Source organism: Lactuca serriola, chromosome 4 (genome assembly GCF_051521515.1).
Source record: "Lactuca serriola cultivar US96UC23 chromosome 4, Lser_US96UC23_V15, whole genome shotgun sequence".
Classification (NCBI taxonomy): domain Eukaryota; kingdom Viridiplantae; phylum Streptophyta; class Magnoliopsida; order Asterales; family Asteraceae; genus Lactuca; species Lactuca serriola.
Window position 1 is genome coordinate 357,308,152 of NC_136411.1, and position 13,428 is coordinate 357,321,579.

At 41.1% G+C, this 13,428-nt stretch overlaps 1 protein-coding gene across 1 annotated transcript; it reads right to left on the reverse strand.

Annotated features, from left to right (window-relative positions):
* Window positions 1-8,771: 8,771 nt before the first annotated feature.
* LOC145099702 (L-type lectin-domain containing receptor kinase S.6-like) lies at window positions 8,772-9,785 on the reverse strand. Its single transcript, XM_079037227.1, has one exon. The coding sequence runs from the start codon at window positions 9,783-9,785 to the stop codon at window positions 8,772-8,774; it is 1,014 nt and encodes a 337-aa protein (XP_078893353.1).
* Between the last annotated feature and the right edge of the window lie 3,643 nt (window positions 9,786-13,428).

The window sequence follows — 13,428 nt, forward strand, 5'->3', positions numbered from 1 at the left end:
AGATACCTTCAGGAGCACAAAATTTCCGACCTAAAACTCGAGCTCGGATCCTCGCCTATCTGTATAACTCTTCTGGCGACTCTGAGCGGTCAACAACCTCTGTCTGACCTGTCGTATCTGCTCTGTCGACTGAAGCACTATCTCTAAGCTACCTATCACACGTTGCCCTACTTCTCCCCAGCAAATGGGAGTCCGACACCTCCTCCCATAAAACACCTCAAAGGGTGGCATACCAATGCTCGAATGTTCGCTGTTGATATAGGAAAACTCGGCCATGGGTAAATACGTCTCCCAACTCCTTCCGAAATCTAATACACATGCCCGAAGCATGTCCTCGAGCGTCTGAATCGTCCGCTCGCGCTGCCCGTCTGTCTGTGGGTGGTATGCGGTACTAAAATACAGCCTCGTACCCAACTCCTCATGAAATTTCTTCCAGAATCTGAAAGAAACGCACATCTCGATTTGAGATGATCGAGATCGGCACTCCATGTCGTGATACCACCTCCCTCACTTACAACTCTGCCAACCTCTCAGCGGGAGAGCTCTCACGGGCTTCCTCTTAGCATCAACTATCTCGGCCCTGTGACACATGAGTCACAAAATTCTCAAATGAAAACTACAATCCAACCGAAAATCGACTTAGCCCTGACAGGGACGGAGACCCCAGTCTCACCCCTGATTCAACCACCAAGCTCCAAAAACTCAATACTAAGGCTTCTCAAGCCTAAAACTCTTATGAAACACACACTGATCGGAGAACACTCCGTCATCACACTTTCTAGCCGTCCAGTGAGTACTATGGCCCCATGTAACATCACGACAGCCTCTGACTAGTGAGTACTATGGCTCGCCGTAGCACCACAACACCAACTGACTAGTGAGTACTATGGCTCCCCGTAGTACCACGACTCCTTCTCTCTGACTTGTGAGTACTACGGCTCCCCGTAGCATCACAACACCCTCTGACTAGTTAATACTACGGCTCCCCGTAGTACCACGAATCCCTCTCCCTGACTTGTGAGCACTACGGCTCCCCGTAGCATCACAACACCCTCTGACTAGTGAATACTACGGCTCCCCGTTGCTTCACCCCATACTCTCATTCTCATCCCAACGACACACTACGTCTACTAACTCATGCTCCGTAGACTATCATAGATAGCTACACACACTTGTCCCACATATGCATCACAGACTCCGACGGCAACCACTATAACAAAATACCTACCTCTGCGGAGATCCACTTTCTTAAATAATCCCTTCTGATGCCAATACCCGAAGGGCTCCCACTGGAACCGAAAATACATGATACACCACTAGTCGTCCCAACTCAAGATTCTAAATAACTCCGAAATCGGGACATTATACCCGGTCACCACGGAACACCATTACAGATCATAGCGATGTCCTGCCTCAACCACTGATCTCCTACTCCCAGCACCATAAAGATACAATGATACATTTCCTCTGAACTCCTTAAATAATTCCTCATTTGACCCAATGCGCAACTTCAGTGTATTCAAACACTTAATTGGAATACAAAGAAGGCGCTAACGCTTCAGAACACATTGATGATCCTCCGAAACCCTTTCCCCTACTGCTCAAAATCCAAGCAAGAATACACATACCAGCCCGAGAGTTGGCTGCTCTATAATCTTCTATCCACCCTAAAAAGGGGCATAAACAATCCATACTTCGACCCAGAAGTTCTCAACTGCCCGCACCATCATTACGAGTCTTCTACTTGAAACGACTCTGACCACCACTAGATTCCTGACCATTGGCCAACTGCCGAGGAGACACCCATCCTTTCTCAGACACATACCACATGCATTATCTCACTCTGCACCTTTCCTTGATCACCAATGACCCTGGCCTCTCGAATTCGAGCCGCAGGTTTCTGTATCCAACCCCTAACCTCTCTTGCAAAAATCTCTGGTTCCCTCAATAAAATACCCGGTTCTCCCCCACTTAGGGTTCGAACCATCACCAATTAACGCATCAACTCTCTACCCCACAGACGGTTTCCTCCAGAAACATCGCACCTACACTTAGAAGGTGCCACACAATGCCCAATGATCTCCCCACGTAGAGATCAAGAAACCTCAAATACCCTAAATCTCCAAAGAAATCCTCAGGAACTTCTCATCACGACTGCCTCTAGCCATTTGAAGTCTCATACCATCCCAATACTGAATATCCCAACTGTTTAGTACTATCACTGACTCTTAGACTGAAACAATAAATCATAATACTCCTCATCCTCAACTTTTCAACCCCCGTTCCAACACGTGAATCATCACGAGAATAGGGACTCCACTACCATACTCAATGCCCATCCTAGACAGAAGAGCCACCGCTCTGATATACTCGACTGGATTACCCACTGATACCGCCACCACACGCCCTACTATACTCAATTAGGGTGTAATGTGGTCCTTGACCATCTCAGTCCCCACTGACTACCTGCTCATGGTAGATCATTTCCACGTGGCAGACATGCTGCCTGATACTCTGGTGGAAAAATCGTCATCAATGACCACCCGTAGGGTTTATTCCTAAACCCAAAACCGAAATCTCACACCTCTCCTACTTCCCATAGGAAACATAAATAGCACCCAACAAGTCACAGAAGGTGACATCTCCTCCATCGGCTGATTGGTCACTCAGACCGCAATCCCCCATAAATGCCTTTTCTACTAATCTCTGAGTCTTGCGACTACATCTGACATCTTACCAAGGTACTATGAAATGCTCTCGACCTCCCTCTCAAGGGATGCCTTTTCGAACTCAATCATGGCCCTCAGGCCTAAAACCACATTGCGTCCAAACTCCACCAATCAATCCTGATCGGACAACTGGAGAATCACAAGCATCAATCGCTAAGAACCATGGTATTTAGCCCCTGACATCTCTTCTCAATCTGCTACAATGTGTGGCACTCGAACTCTAACATCATCCCTTAATCTGCTAAGATGCATGGTACTCGAACCATGGCATCACTTCCCAATCTGCTCCGATGTATGGTACTCGAACCATAACATCACTTCTTAATCTGCTACGATGTATGGTACTCGAACCATGACATCACTTCTCAATCTGCTACGATGTATGGTACTCGAACCATGACATCACTTCTCAATATACTACTTAGAACCCTCAGAATACTCCCTGTATCAAGTATGGGTCCTCTTCTTTCGGTAGTACGGGCCCGTACTACCTGCCACATTAACCCATACTTTCCACACAGACCATTCCAGAGCTCCTAAATAGCTGCTCAACCTTCTCGTTCACTAATTCCGCCACGCATGCTCGCTTCTCAGCGAAATGCTCTACTCCGCCAGCATACTCATCTGTCTAAGGTCACTCCCACTTCTCCGCCATCAGTTGCTGAAGAGCTCCTAATGATGCCAGTTATCTACCTCTTGAATATCGTCATATTCACTTGGTAGCTGACTCCCATCATCGAGAGTTCCACAAATCACGAAGCAAGCAGCATTCGGGCAACGAAGAATACATAGAGCTCACTCTGGATGATAACTCCGCTTGCTCTGCTCATTCTCAAGGTACCACCGAACTTTACAACTCTGCCCCTCGCGGGTTCTAACTATTCTTTGATAAACACCACAATACTCATCTAGCATCTCTACTAGATTACTCCTCTACTCAAATCCCCTAAAAGGATTCCAATCGAATACTCTCGCTCCTACTCAAAAGCACATCACATATAACAGCAACTCCTAGGCTAAGGCATCACAAATTAGGCCACTCTAGTCCTAAGATATGAAATACCTAGCCTGTCTCTAGCATGCATAATATCTCATAAAATGTATCATAAATATCTCATAACACAAAAGTAAGGGTATTTTGAGAAATCACCGTTCGGGCTCTGGCTGATTGTACACACTGCTCTTTCTTGCTTTCTCTTTGAACTCTTATTCACTTTTAGAAAATCATTTCTTTTGAAGACTTTTCTTACTTCCTCAATTTAAGACCAGATTTACCCGAAGGTGCATCCGAATCCCTCAAACCAAGGCTCTCATACCAACTTGTAACACATAAATTTTCAAAACAAATTTTTGATTTAAAATAGTTTATCTCTTTAACACTTTTCATAAAAAAATCTCCTTTTTATTTTAATTACAATACATAACTCTTTTATTCAATCAATTAATAAACCAGGATCCTCAAAACAAACGCTTCCTCTGGTGTGTACAATCGAGCCGGTGCCATCTCGTGATCCTTAGAAAACCTGAAACATATAACACAAAACACTGTAAGAACGAAGCTTAGTGAGTTCCCCAAAATACCACTCTAACACATATTAGCCACTCAAGGCTATAACTCTGTTGACCCTCTAGTCAGTGGGTCTTAGTGGAACCCTCCAGTCCCAATTATCTGTGGACCTTCCAGTCCTAACTCTGTGGACCCAAAGGTCCTAACTCTGATAACTCTGAATCATTCATATCACATATCACAACAAATCTCATAAAATAAATAGCATACAAATATACTGGCACATAACTCTAAACCTGTCTCTGTGGACCCTCTAGTCCTAGCTCTATGGACCTTCCGGTCCTAACTCTGATATACACACAACATAAATCACATAGAAATAATGCAGTGCCACACATCGTATAGATATCATACAAAAACTTTGTCACATAACTATGTTACCACTCTAGGTAAAGCTGCTCAATAAGTAATGGCTCCCAAAGGCTAGATTAAACCCCCCTTCTATGATCCCTTAGAAGGGTAAAAGACCATTTTACCCCTCCTTGACTCAAAAGTCCAACTGTTGACCGAAACCCTAAAAGTAAACGAAATTCAATGGTCACAGTTGACCCTACTCGCCGAGTGCACTAAGGTGACTCGGCGAGTACACGCTTGTCCTCTTCGCCCATGGTCCTCTCTTGACTCACTGAGTCAACCCTATACTCCACGGGTCGTCACAAATCACGAGTCGTGGGGCAACCCGACTCAACTCATCCAGTCTTCTCATGGACTCGGCGAGTACATGCCATGCTCACACTCAAACGACCTTCTGAGGTCATATCTGTTCCTCTAATCCATAGATCTGGCCTTTCCAACCACTATAATCATGTTAAGTCTCAATCTTGATGCACATGCAACATCCATATGACCATATATGATGATTTAGCCCCAAATACCTTAACCCAAGGTCATGACCTCCATTGTTCTTCATAAAGCTTGATGAGTAAGGCTCTCTGGACCTCTATGGATCCAGATCCAAAGCCTCATCACCAAAAGGGACTAATTGGACATCAAATCAACTTAGACAAGGGCACAAGAAACCCTAAATCCATATATTCTTCATAAAACAGAAGAAGAGCCGAAGTAATACCTCAAATGCAATGATCTTAGCTTCAAATCCTCAGAATAGCAACCTCCTTTGCTTTACCTTGGATAGGACCTCCTTCTTCTTGCTAAACAACACCACAAAGGTCAAGAATGGCTTCCTTTCTCTCTCAAAACGCTCCAGCACTCTAGGGTTTCTCTCTATGGACTGGTAGCCTCAAATGACGACCATAAGGGTCTTTAAATAGGGCGCAAACCCGAGAAGTTAGGGTTTCATTAAACAACGTGGACTCGTCGAGTCCACATATGGACTCGCCGAGTCCTTCATTAATTGGCCACTCACATCGCGATCCAACTCGGCGAGTCGGGGCTCCTACTCGTCGAGTCTCTCACTAAATTTTAATATAAATGAAATATATAATATACCTGGGAATTCGGATGTTACAGTTTGGCTGAAACTTCTGAATTATTGTGTTGAATGATAATAATGACCATTTTACATCTCTGCATCATTTCTTTCAATTACAACATTGTACTTCTAAAATTTCCTTATTAAGACATTCTATTTGAAAACTATAACCAAATCTAGCATTCTAATATGGTAGAAATAAGTACAATAATGGAGAAGTTTGAATTGGATACTTCAATAATACAAAGCTATTTTACATGTTTAATAATGTAATAACCAATTTTCCTACAATCAAACAAAATATGAATATAACCTAATACATTCATCTCTAGCATAAACACCATTCATTCTATCGATTCATCTACAAGTCTAGATAATTGGCATTCCAAAAGTGACACCAACATCATGACAATTAAAGTACACAAATGAAACACCCATATTCAAAACCCGTGCACAAAATAATGCATTATATCACCATATGAAAATTAGATCTACCTATTATGTGATTATGATGTGCAAATTATGTCATTTAAATATTTGAGACATATTTGATGCAAATTAATTGAAAGCAACAAGGACAAAAGAATCCATATCCATGGAATAACTACATTATTTCAAGGATAAACACTTATCCCCTGATAAACACATAAAATCCCAAAAAACAACCCTCCAAACTCGATCAATCAACCAAAAACCTAGACAAATCCGAAGGAAGAACAACTCCAGAAAAAAATATCTCCAGCTCTAAAAATCGACTTTTTGGGCTTCTGATTTCAAGAAAAAAATATAAACAACAATCCATCCATGAATTGATAATCGATTTTTAGGGCAAGAAAGAAAAAACCTTTTGAGAACCAGTGGGAGGGAGAAGGGATAGTGATTTCAGAGTCGTTGCTGGGGATGTCGACATCGGTGTCGCTGGCAGGGATAGCGTCGTTGGTGGAGGGAGGCCAACGGAGGGTTGCAGATCGGAGATGGAGCAGGAGGGAGAAGGGGGTGGTGGTGTTGATGGAGTTGAAAGAAGGGAAGACGACGGTCACTGAAATGTTATTTGGAGCATAAAGGAAGACACGTTTCTTCTTTTAATTCAAACGAGGTTTAAGAGGCTTTTAAGAGGTTTTTCAGACATGGTTTCACATCTGAAAATTTAAGAGGCTTTTGATAAATGAAGAGGTTTTTATTCAGATGCTACCAAACACACTGAATCTGAAAAATTAAAAGATTGCCTCTTAATTTTCTAATTAAGAGGTAAACAAACAGCCTCTAACATAACTTAGTGGTGAAGGAATTAGTTTTGATTGATGTATAGCCAGGTTCGATTTCTGTGTCATACAACTTTCTATTTTATTTCAAATATTTTCAGTTATTTTATAAAAAGTTTCAGTAGAGAAATAACAAAATTAAGTCTAGCTTGGTGGTAATTCTTGGCCGTATAAGCTAAGGTCGTTGGCTCGAACCCTATCATCTCATTCGTTATACTTTTATATTTTTAAAAATAACAGTAATGCCCATTCAGCGTTCCAGAAAGGCTGGGTGACTGACATTTTAAAGTAAAATCAAAATAGCGGGGGGGGGGGGGGGGGGGAGGGGGGGGGGGGTAATAAATCGATATAACCGTTTTAGCATTTAAAAATATATGTTTTTCACGTTTAACAATTTTCGTATTAAATAATATAAGTTTTTTTTTTTTAATGTTTGGGAATAGTCTATAACCGTTTTCGGATTAAATAAACTAAGTTGTAAAAAGAAAGTTACGGATTTGGATGATCCAATTTTCTAAAAACCGGTTTCGGATAAACTACCGAGACGTAAAGATTTATTAAACGTGAGCATGAACATGTATTCATCCTAATTTCTTACAACGTAAACCTCAACCAAAAGCGTTTTTTATACTAGAATCAAAATCGTATTTGAGAAAAAAAAAGTTCGTAACACGTAGAGAAACTGGAAACATAAATTGTAGTATTCTTTGTAAACAAGAATGCCTATTTAAAAATAAATCGGAACAAAATAAAATGGGAAAAAATATCTAACTAATCGGAAATGTAGTCTAAAACAAAAAAAAAATTAAATAATAAGATAAGTTAAACAAAAAGTGTAATTTAAATAACTGATTTAATAAAATAATATTAATAATTATATAAAAAACAATAACATAAATAATAATAATAAAAAAAAACAAAACATGATTAAATGGATAGACTTGGGTTTTATTAAGAAATCGATGATTTTTTTTTCAAGAAACACCTTTACAATATGAAAGATTTTCACTTCAAGACACAATACTACAAAGATTATCACATCTCTTTAACAGCAAAAAGAGGGAAATGATTTGTGCAATAGCATTTGCCTTGCCGCCGTCATACTCGGAGCCCTTAGACGGGTATTCGGGTGACAACAATGCAATCCCACGACTAAGGTTCATTTAAGGCATTCTGGATCGACGGTCCCTAGTGAAGGATCTGCAGCTTCTTCTACTCGATTATTGTGCCAAAGCTCCCAGACGTAGCTAGTTAGTTCAAGGCCATTGCCCATGAGCGGCGGCCGGCCTGTACAAAATTCTAAGACGCCGCCGCCGTAGCTATATATGTTGGCATCGATAGGACTGCTTCCCGTCGGTGGCCCTAGGTAGGCCATGGTGGTAGGATTCACGGTTTCATCAGCGTCGTACCACCATGTTCTATAATGATTTTCAACTTGTGGAAAATTGAATTCGCCTAGTTTCGCATGGAAATTGGTATCGACGATTATGTTGGAGCTTCTAACACGCCCATGACATATCTGTTTTCCATGAAGATACACAAGTTCGGATGAAACCGCCAAAAGAATATCTATTCTTTGATTGAAAGTTAAATTTCGGCCAACGATTAACCTGTCTAATGAAGCATGGGGCATGTGTTCATAAACAAGAATTTCCTCCTTCAATTTTCTGCACCACCCCCTTAGCTGAACCAAATTACTATGCGTTAAAAACCTACCCTGGCTGCAAGATCGGAAATAAAAGTCTTGTCGATGGCCGGCACCGGAACGCTAGTAAAACGATTCACAATGACGTGCCACAAGAACGGAGACACCCTTCATAAACACTTGAAAACTCGTCTTCTCTGATGATGTTTTTAGAGTTAAACCTATGTGTAGCTCTCCTAATATTCCTCAGGTTTAGTTCTTTGGGAAAGATCTTTTCCTGAAACAGATACAATTGGGTGTATTCGTTATAGTTTTGCCTTGTTGGAGAAATCTTAATGAGTTGATGAACCAATAACGAAACCAGGCCAAGAATTAGCACGACTAAACACAATAAAGCTAATTCGAGCACCCAATTGCGTTGATGTTGTAAGCCCTCTTTGGATTCTTTGGAGCTTTGATCATTTGGATAACACATCACACAGGCTATTGATTCAAATGTATGAATCTGTATCTTGTGGATAGCATGAATCAATGATCCTCTTCCATTAGATGAGGAAAACCCAACATACATGAACTCTTTAAATGTCTTTGAAAGATCAATCGGAACTGCATGAATGGGATGTACATGTTTTGTATCGGTGTACCCGAACCATACCCTAACAATGTTTTCTGGGGCTCTATAGTCAATCCATGATGTGATCTTTTTGCCACTTTTCAAATTTACCCCTTCCGCAATTGCATCAATGGAGGCAACCGAAATGACCGAATCAACATCGATTCCGATGTGATTATCATTGGTATCACCAAGGTCCGGATTAAAAGCGGTATCAAATTCGATAGCGAAAAATGGGTTGGAAGCAGGGGAATCCGGTAAACCTATATACCCATCAGTATGTGGTAACGAACTCGGATCTGAAAGGATGAGGAAGGCGACACCGTCGCCGGAGATGCATGGCAGCGAAGGGGGCGTTATGGTGAAGGTGAAACGAGTGGAGAAAGAGAGTGTTGGAATTGAAGAATTTCCAAGAAAACAAACAGGGAAAGAATGTAGAACTCTGCCATTAGGTAAACTTGAAATATAGTTACAGGTTTTGAATTCTTCGGTGAGGATGATACCGTTGGTATTGAAATGAGCGGAGCCAAGAACCATAAAGTTTTTTAGCGAAGAAACTGTTGGAATAGTGTCTAAGGCTGTAACTATATCCGGTTGTGCATGGTCCTTTTGGGTTGCCTTTGATGGGTTTTAGCCATAAGATCTTTCCTATGTGCGCATGCAAAACCCTAATGCTCGGATCTAGGTTTTCTAATAAACATGCTTTGAATCCAAGACTTCTAATTACAAATTAGGCTAAATAACAACATTGAAATAGATCTAGAATCATACCTTTGAATTCCTTGTTGACCTTGTTGTCTTGGAGCTTCTAGAGTCACAAATGTCACTCCTCTGATGGCTTACAAAAACCAATAGCAAGGAGGATGATTTAGGAGAGAGGAGAGGGGAGGAATTCGACCAGAGGTTCCTTACTTTAGGTTAAGTCACGAATTCCATCAGCCATGGGGTCTATTTATACTTGTAGACTCCTTAAGGATTACAGATAAGTCCCTATCAGATAATCTTCTCTTAAGGCTATCCAAATCCATTCCTAGATAACTCTAATGGACGATTTTAGCTATCCTTAACTTCTTAGAATCCGTCCATAGCATATCCAAATGGATTTACAGTCCAAAGTTTAACTATCAAACAATTGACAGTTTATACCCCTTTATTCAATTAATCTCTTTAAGTCACCAAATTAATTCTAATTAATTCTATGACTTATATTAATCAAATAACAATATATTATTCATTATATTATTCCCATAATATATTAATAATATTTACTCTCTCTTAATAAATCATCCTATCAAGTTGCTATGGTGAAGGCAACCCAAAAGGACCATGCACAACCGGATATAGTTACAGCCTTAGACACTATTCCAACAGTCTCCCACTTGGATAAGTCTAGTAACTATACAAGTACAATTCGGTTTGCAATCGTAGCTCTCAAAGACGCTGTCAAACTCTGATCTAATCAATCTTGTCCTTTAGATAAGGGATCGTACAGTCCTCTGTTAGATATCATGCTGACAATCCTATGGAATGGTTAGTCAAGCATTTAGGTTTCTCGATCTCTGATTTATTTGACATAGAACTTAATCGAACACATCAATTCAGTTCCGACCGGGCCCGGCACATAAGTCAAATCAAATCATCGAGCGGCCGAGATATCGCTTTTACCTTCTTAGATAAAAGTTACAGATAAACTTCGACTTATATGCATTTACTTATTCATTAACCAACTATACACAGCAATGCGTTTTATAACACCAAGTTACTGATGCGTTTTTGCATTATCAATGTACAACCAATTAATAAATAACAAACCATATATCTAGGTTTTAAGACCATATGATATTATCGTCTTGCGATCACCCCTTTTATATCTTATTCCATAAGGCGATGCCAGCAAGCGCGGGTTTGTTCCAATGCTCAAAACTAGTTCATAAGCACTCATGAACGTTGCAGCAACCCTTTGCTATGTCTAACACCATTTAGACAATCTACACACCAATTCATGACAATCTTCATTCATATCTACTTCCAACATATGAACGATTGTGGACGATTTGAACAATTCTATTATTCTTAATAATTTCAATTATTCTGGAAGTCAAAACATGCAAAGTGAAACAATAGTTAAACGATTAACATAAGACAGTAACATTACTCACAAATAAAACTCCTTTATTTAATCATCAAATGTTAATTACATTTATCTATTACACGTTTCAAATACTATCTAATCTATGCTAATATCATCCTTCAGCCCAATACTCCTAGCATGCTGTAAGTGCTTAACCCTACTCAGTCCCTTCGTAAGCGGATCTGCTGGGTTATCTTCTGATGATATCCTCTTCACTACGAGTTGTCCTTCTTCTACACGATGTCTGATGAAGTGATATTTTCTGTCGATATGTCTTGATCTATCATGATCCCTCGGTTCCTTGGTTAAGGCAACCGCACCTTCGTTATCACAGAAAATCTCCATTGGCTCCTTTATGGCAGGTATGACTCCAAGATCACCGATGAAGTTCTTTAGCCATATTGCCTCCTTCGATGCTTCGCTCGCTGCAATGTACTCTGATTCGCACGTTGAATCAGCTACAGTTTCCTACTTGGAACTCTTCCATGTCACTGCTCCTCCATTTAGGGTAAAGACCTAGCCCGACTGCGAACGGTAATTGTCCCTGTCGGTCTGAAAACTGGCGTCACTATTCCCTCGCACCTTCAAGTCATCACTCCCTCCGAGGACTAAGAACCATTCCTTCGTCCTCCGAAGGTACTTAAGGATATTCTTCACCGCAATCCAATGTGCTTTTCCAGGATTCCCTTGATATCTACTAACCATGCTCAAAGCGAAGGCTACATCAGGGCGAGTACAAGTCATAGCGTACATGATTGAGCCAACTGCGGAAGCGTATGGTACTCGGCTCATTTCTGCTATCTCAGCTTCGGTACTCGGACTTTGAGTCTTACTCAACTTGGCATTACTTTGTATTGGTAATTCTCCCTTCTTTGAGTTCTCCATACTAAAACGTTTTAGTACCTTCTCTAAGTAAGTGTTCTGACTAAGTCCAATTAGTCTCTTACTTCTTTCTCTCACTATCCTTATTCCCAATATGTAAAAAGCCTCTCCGAGGTCCTTCATAGCGAAGCACTTCCCGAGCCAGGACTTAACCTCCTACAGAGTCGGGATGTCGTTTCCTATGAGTAATATGTCATCGACATATAGAACGAGAAAGCTTACTGTACTCCCACTGGCTTTGACATATACACAAGACTCGTCTTTGCTTCGTACAAATTCAAAATCTTTGACTTTCTCATCGAAGCAAAGATTCCATCTGCGAGATGCTTTCTTAAGTCCATAAATGGACTTCTCAAGCTTACACACTCTATTCGGATGCTTCGGATCCACAAACCCCTCGGGCTGAGCCATGTAAACATCCTCAGCCAACTTCCCGTTAAGGAAAGCGGTCTTGACATCCATTTGCCAAATCTCATAATCATGAACTGCGGCAATTGCTAGCATCACTCTAATAGATTTAATTTTCGCAACTGGTGAGAAGGTCTCATCATAGTCAACTCCAGGAGTTTGAGTAAAGCCCTTCGCAACCAATCGCGCTTTATATGTGTGTACATTTCCATCCACGTCGGTCTTCTTCTTGAAGATCCATTTGCACCCAACGGTCTTACGTCCAGGCACATAATCAACCAAATTCCAAACTTGGTTATCATACATGGATTGGATCTCGCTATCCATTGCCTCTTTCCATTTCGCAGACTCCGGGCCTGCCATGGCTTCCTTATAGCTATTAGGTTCATCAAGATTTATTAGTGTACCATCACTAATATACGTGTCCCCTTCGGTAGTAATATGAAGGCCATAAAACTGGGGTAGAACTCTAACTCTATCAGAACGTCTAAGAGGTAAGGATTCGTCAATCGGTTCAACCGGAGTTTCCTCCTCGGGTTGAGTGCCAGCGGTAGAGGTTCCTTCATCTATCGACTCTTGAATCTCTTCAAGCTCGATTTGCCTCCCACTGTCTCCTTGGCTTATGAGTTCTCGCTCTCGGAAAACTCCTCTCCTCGCAACGAAGACCACATTGTCCTTTGGTCTATAGAAGAGATATCCAAAGGATGTCTGTGGGTAGCCGATGAAAATACATCGCTCACTTCGAGGTTCAAGCTTGTC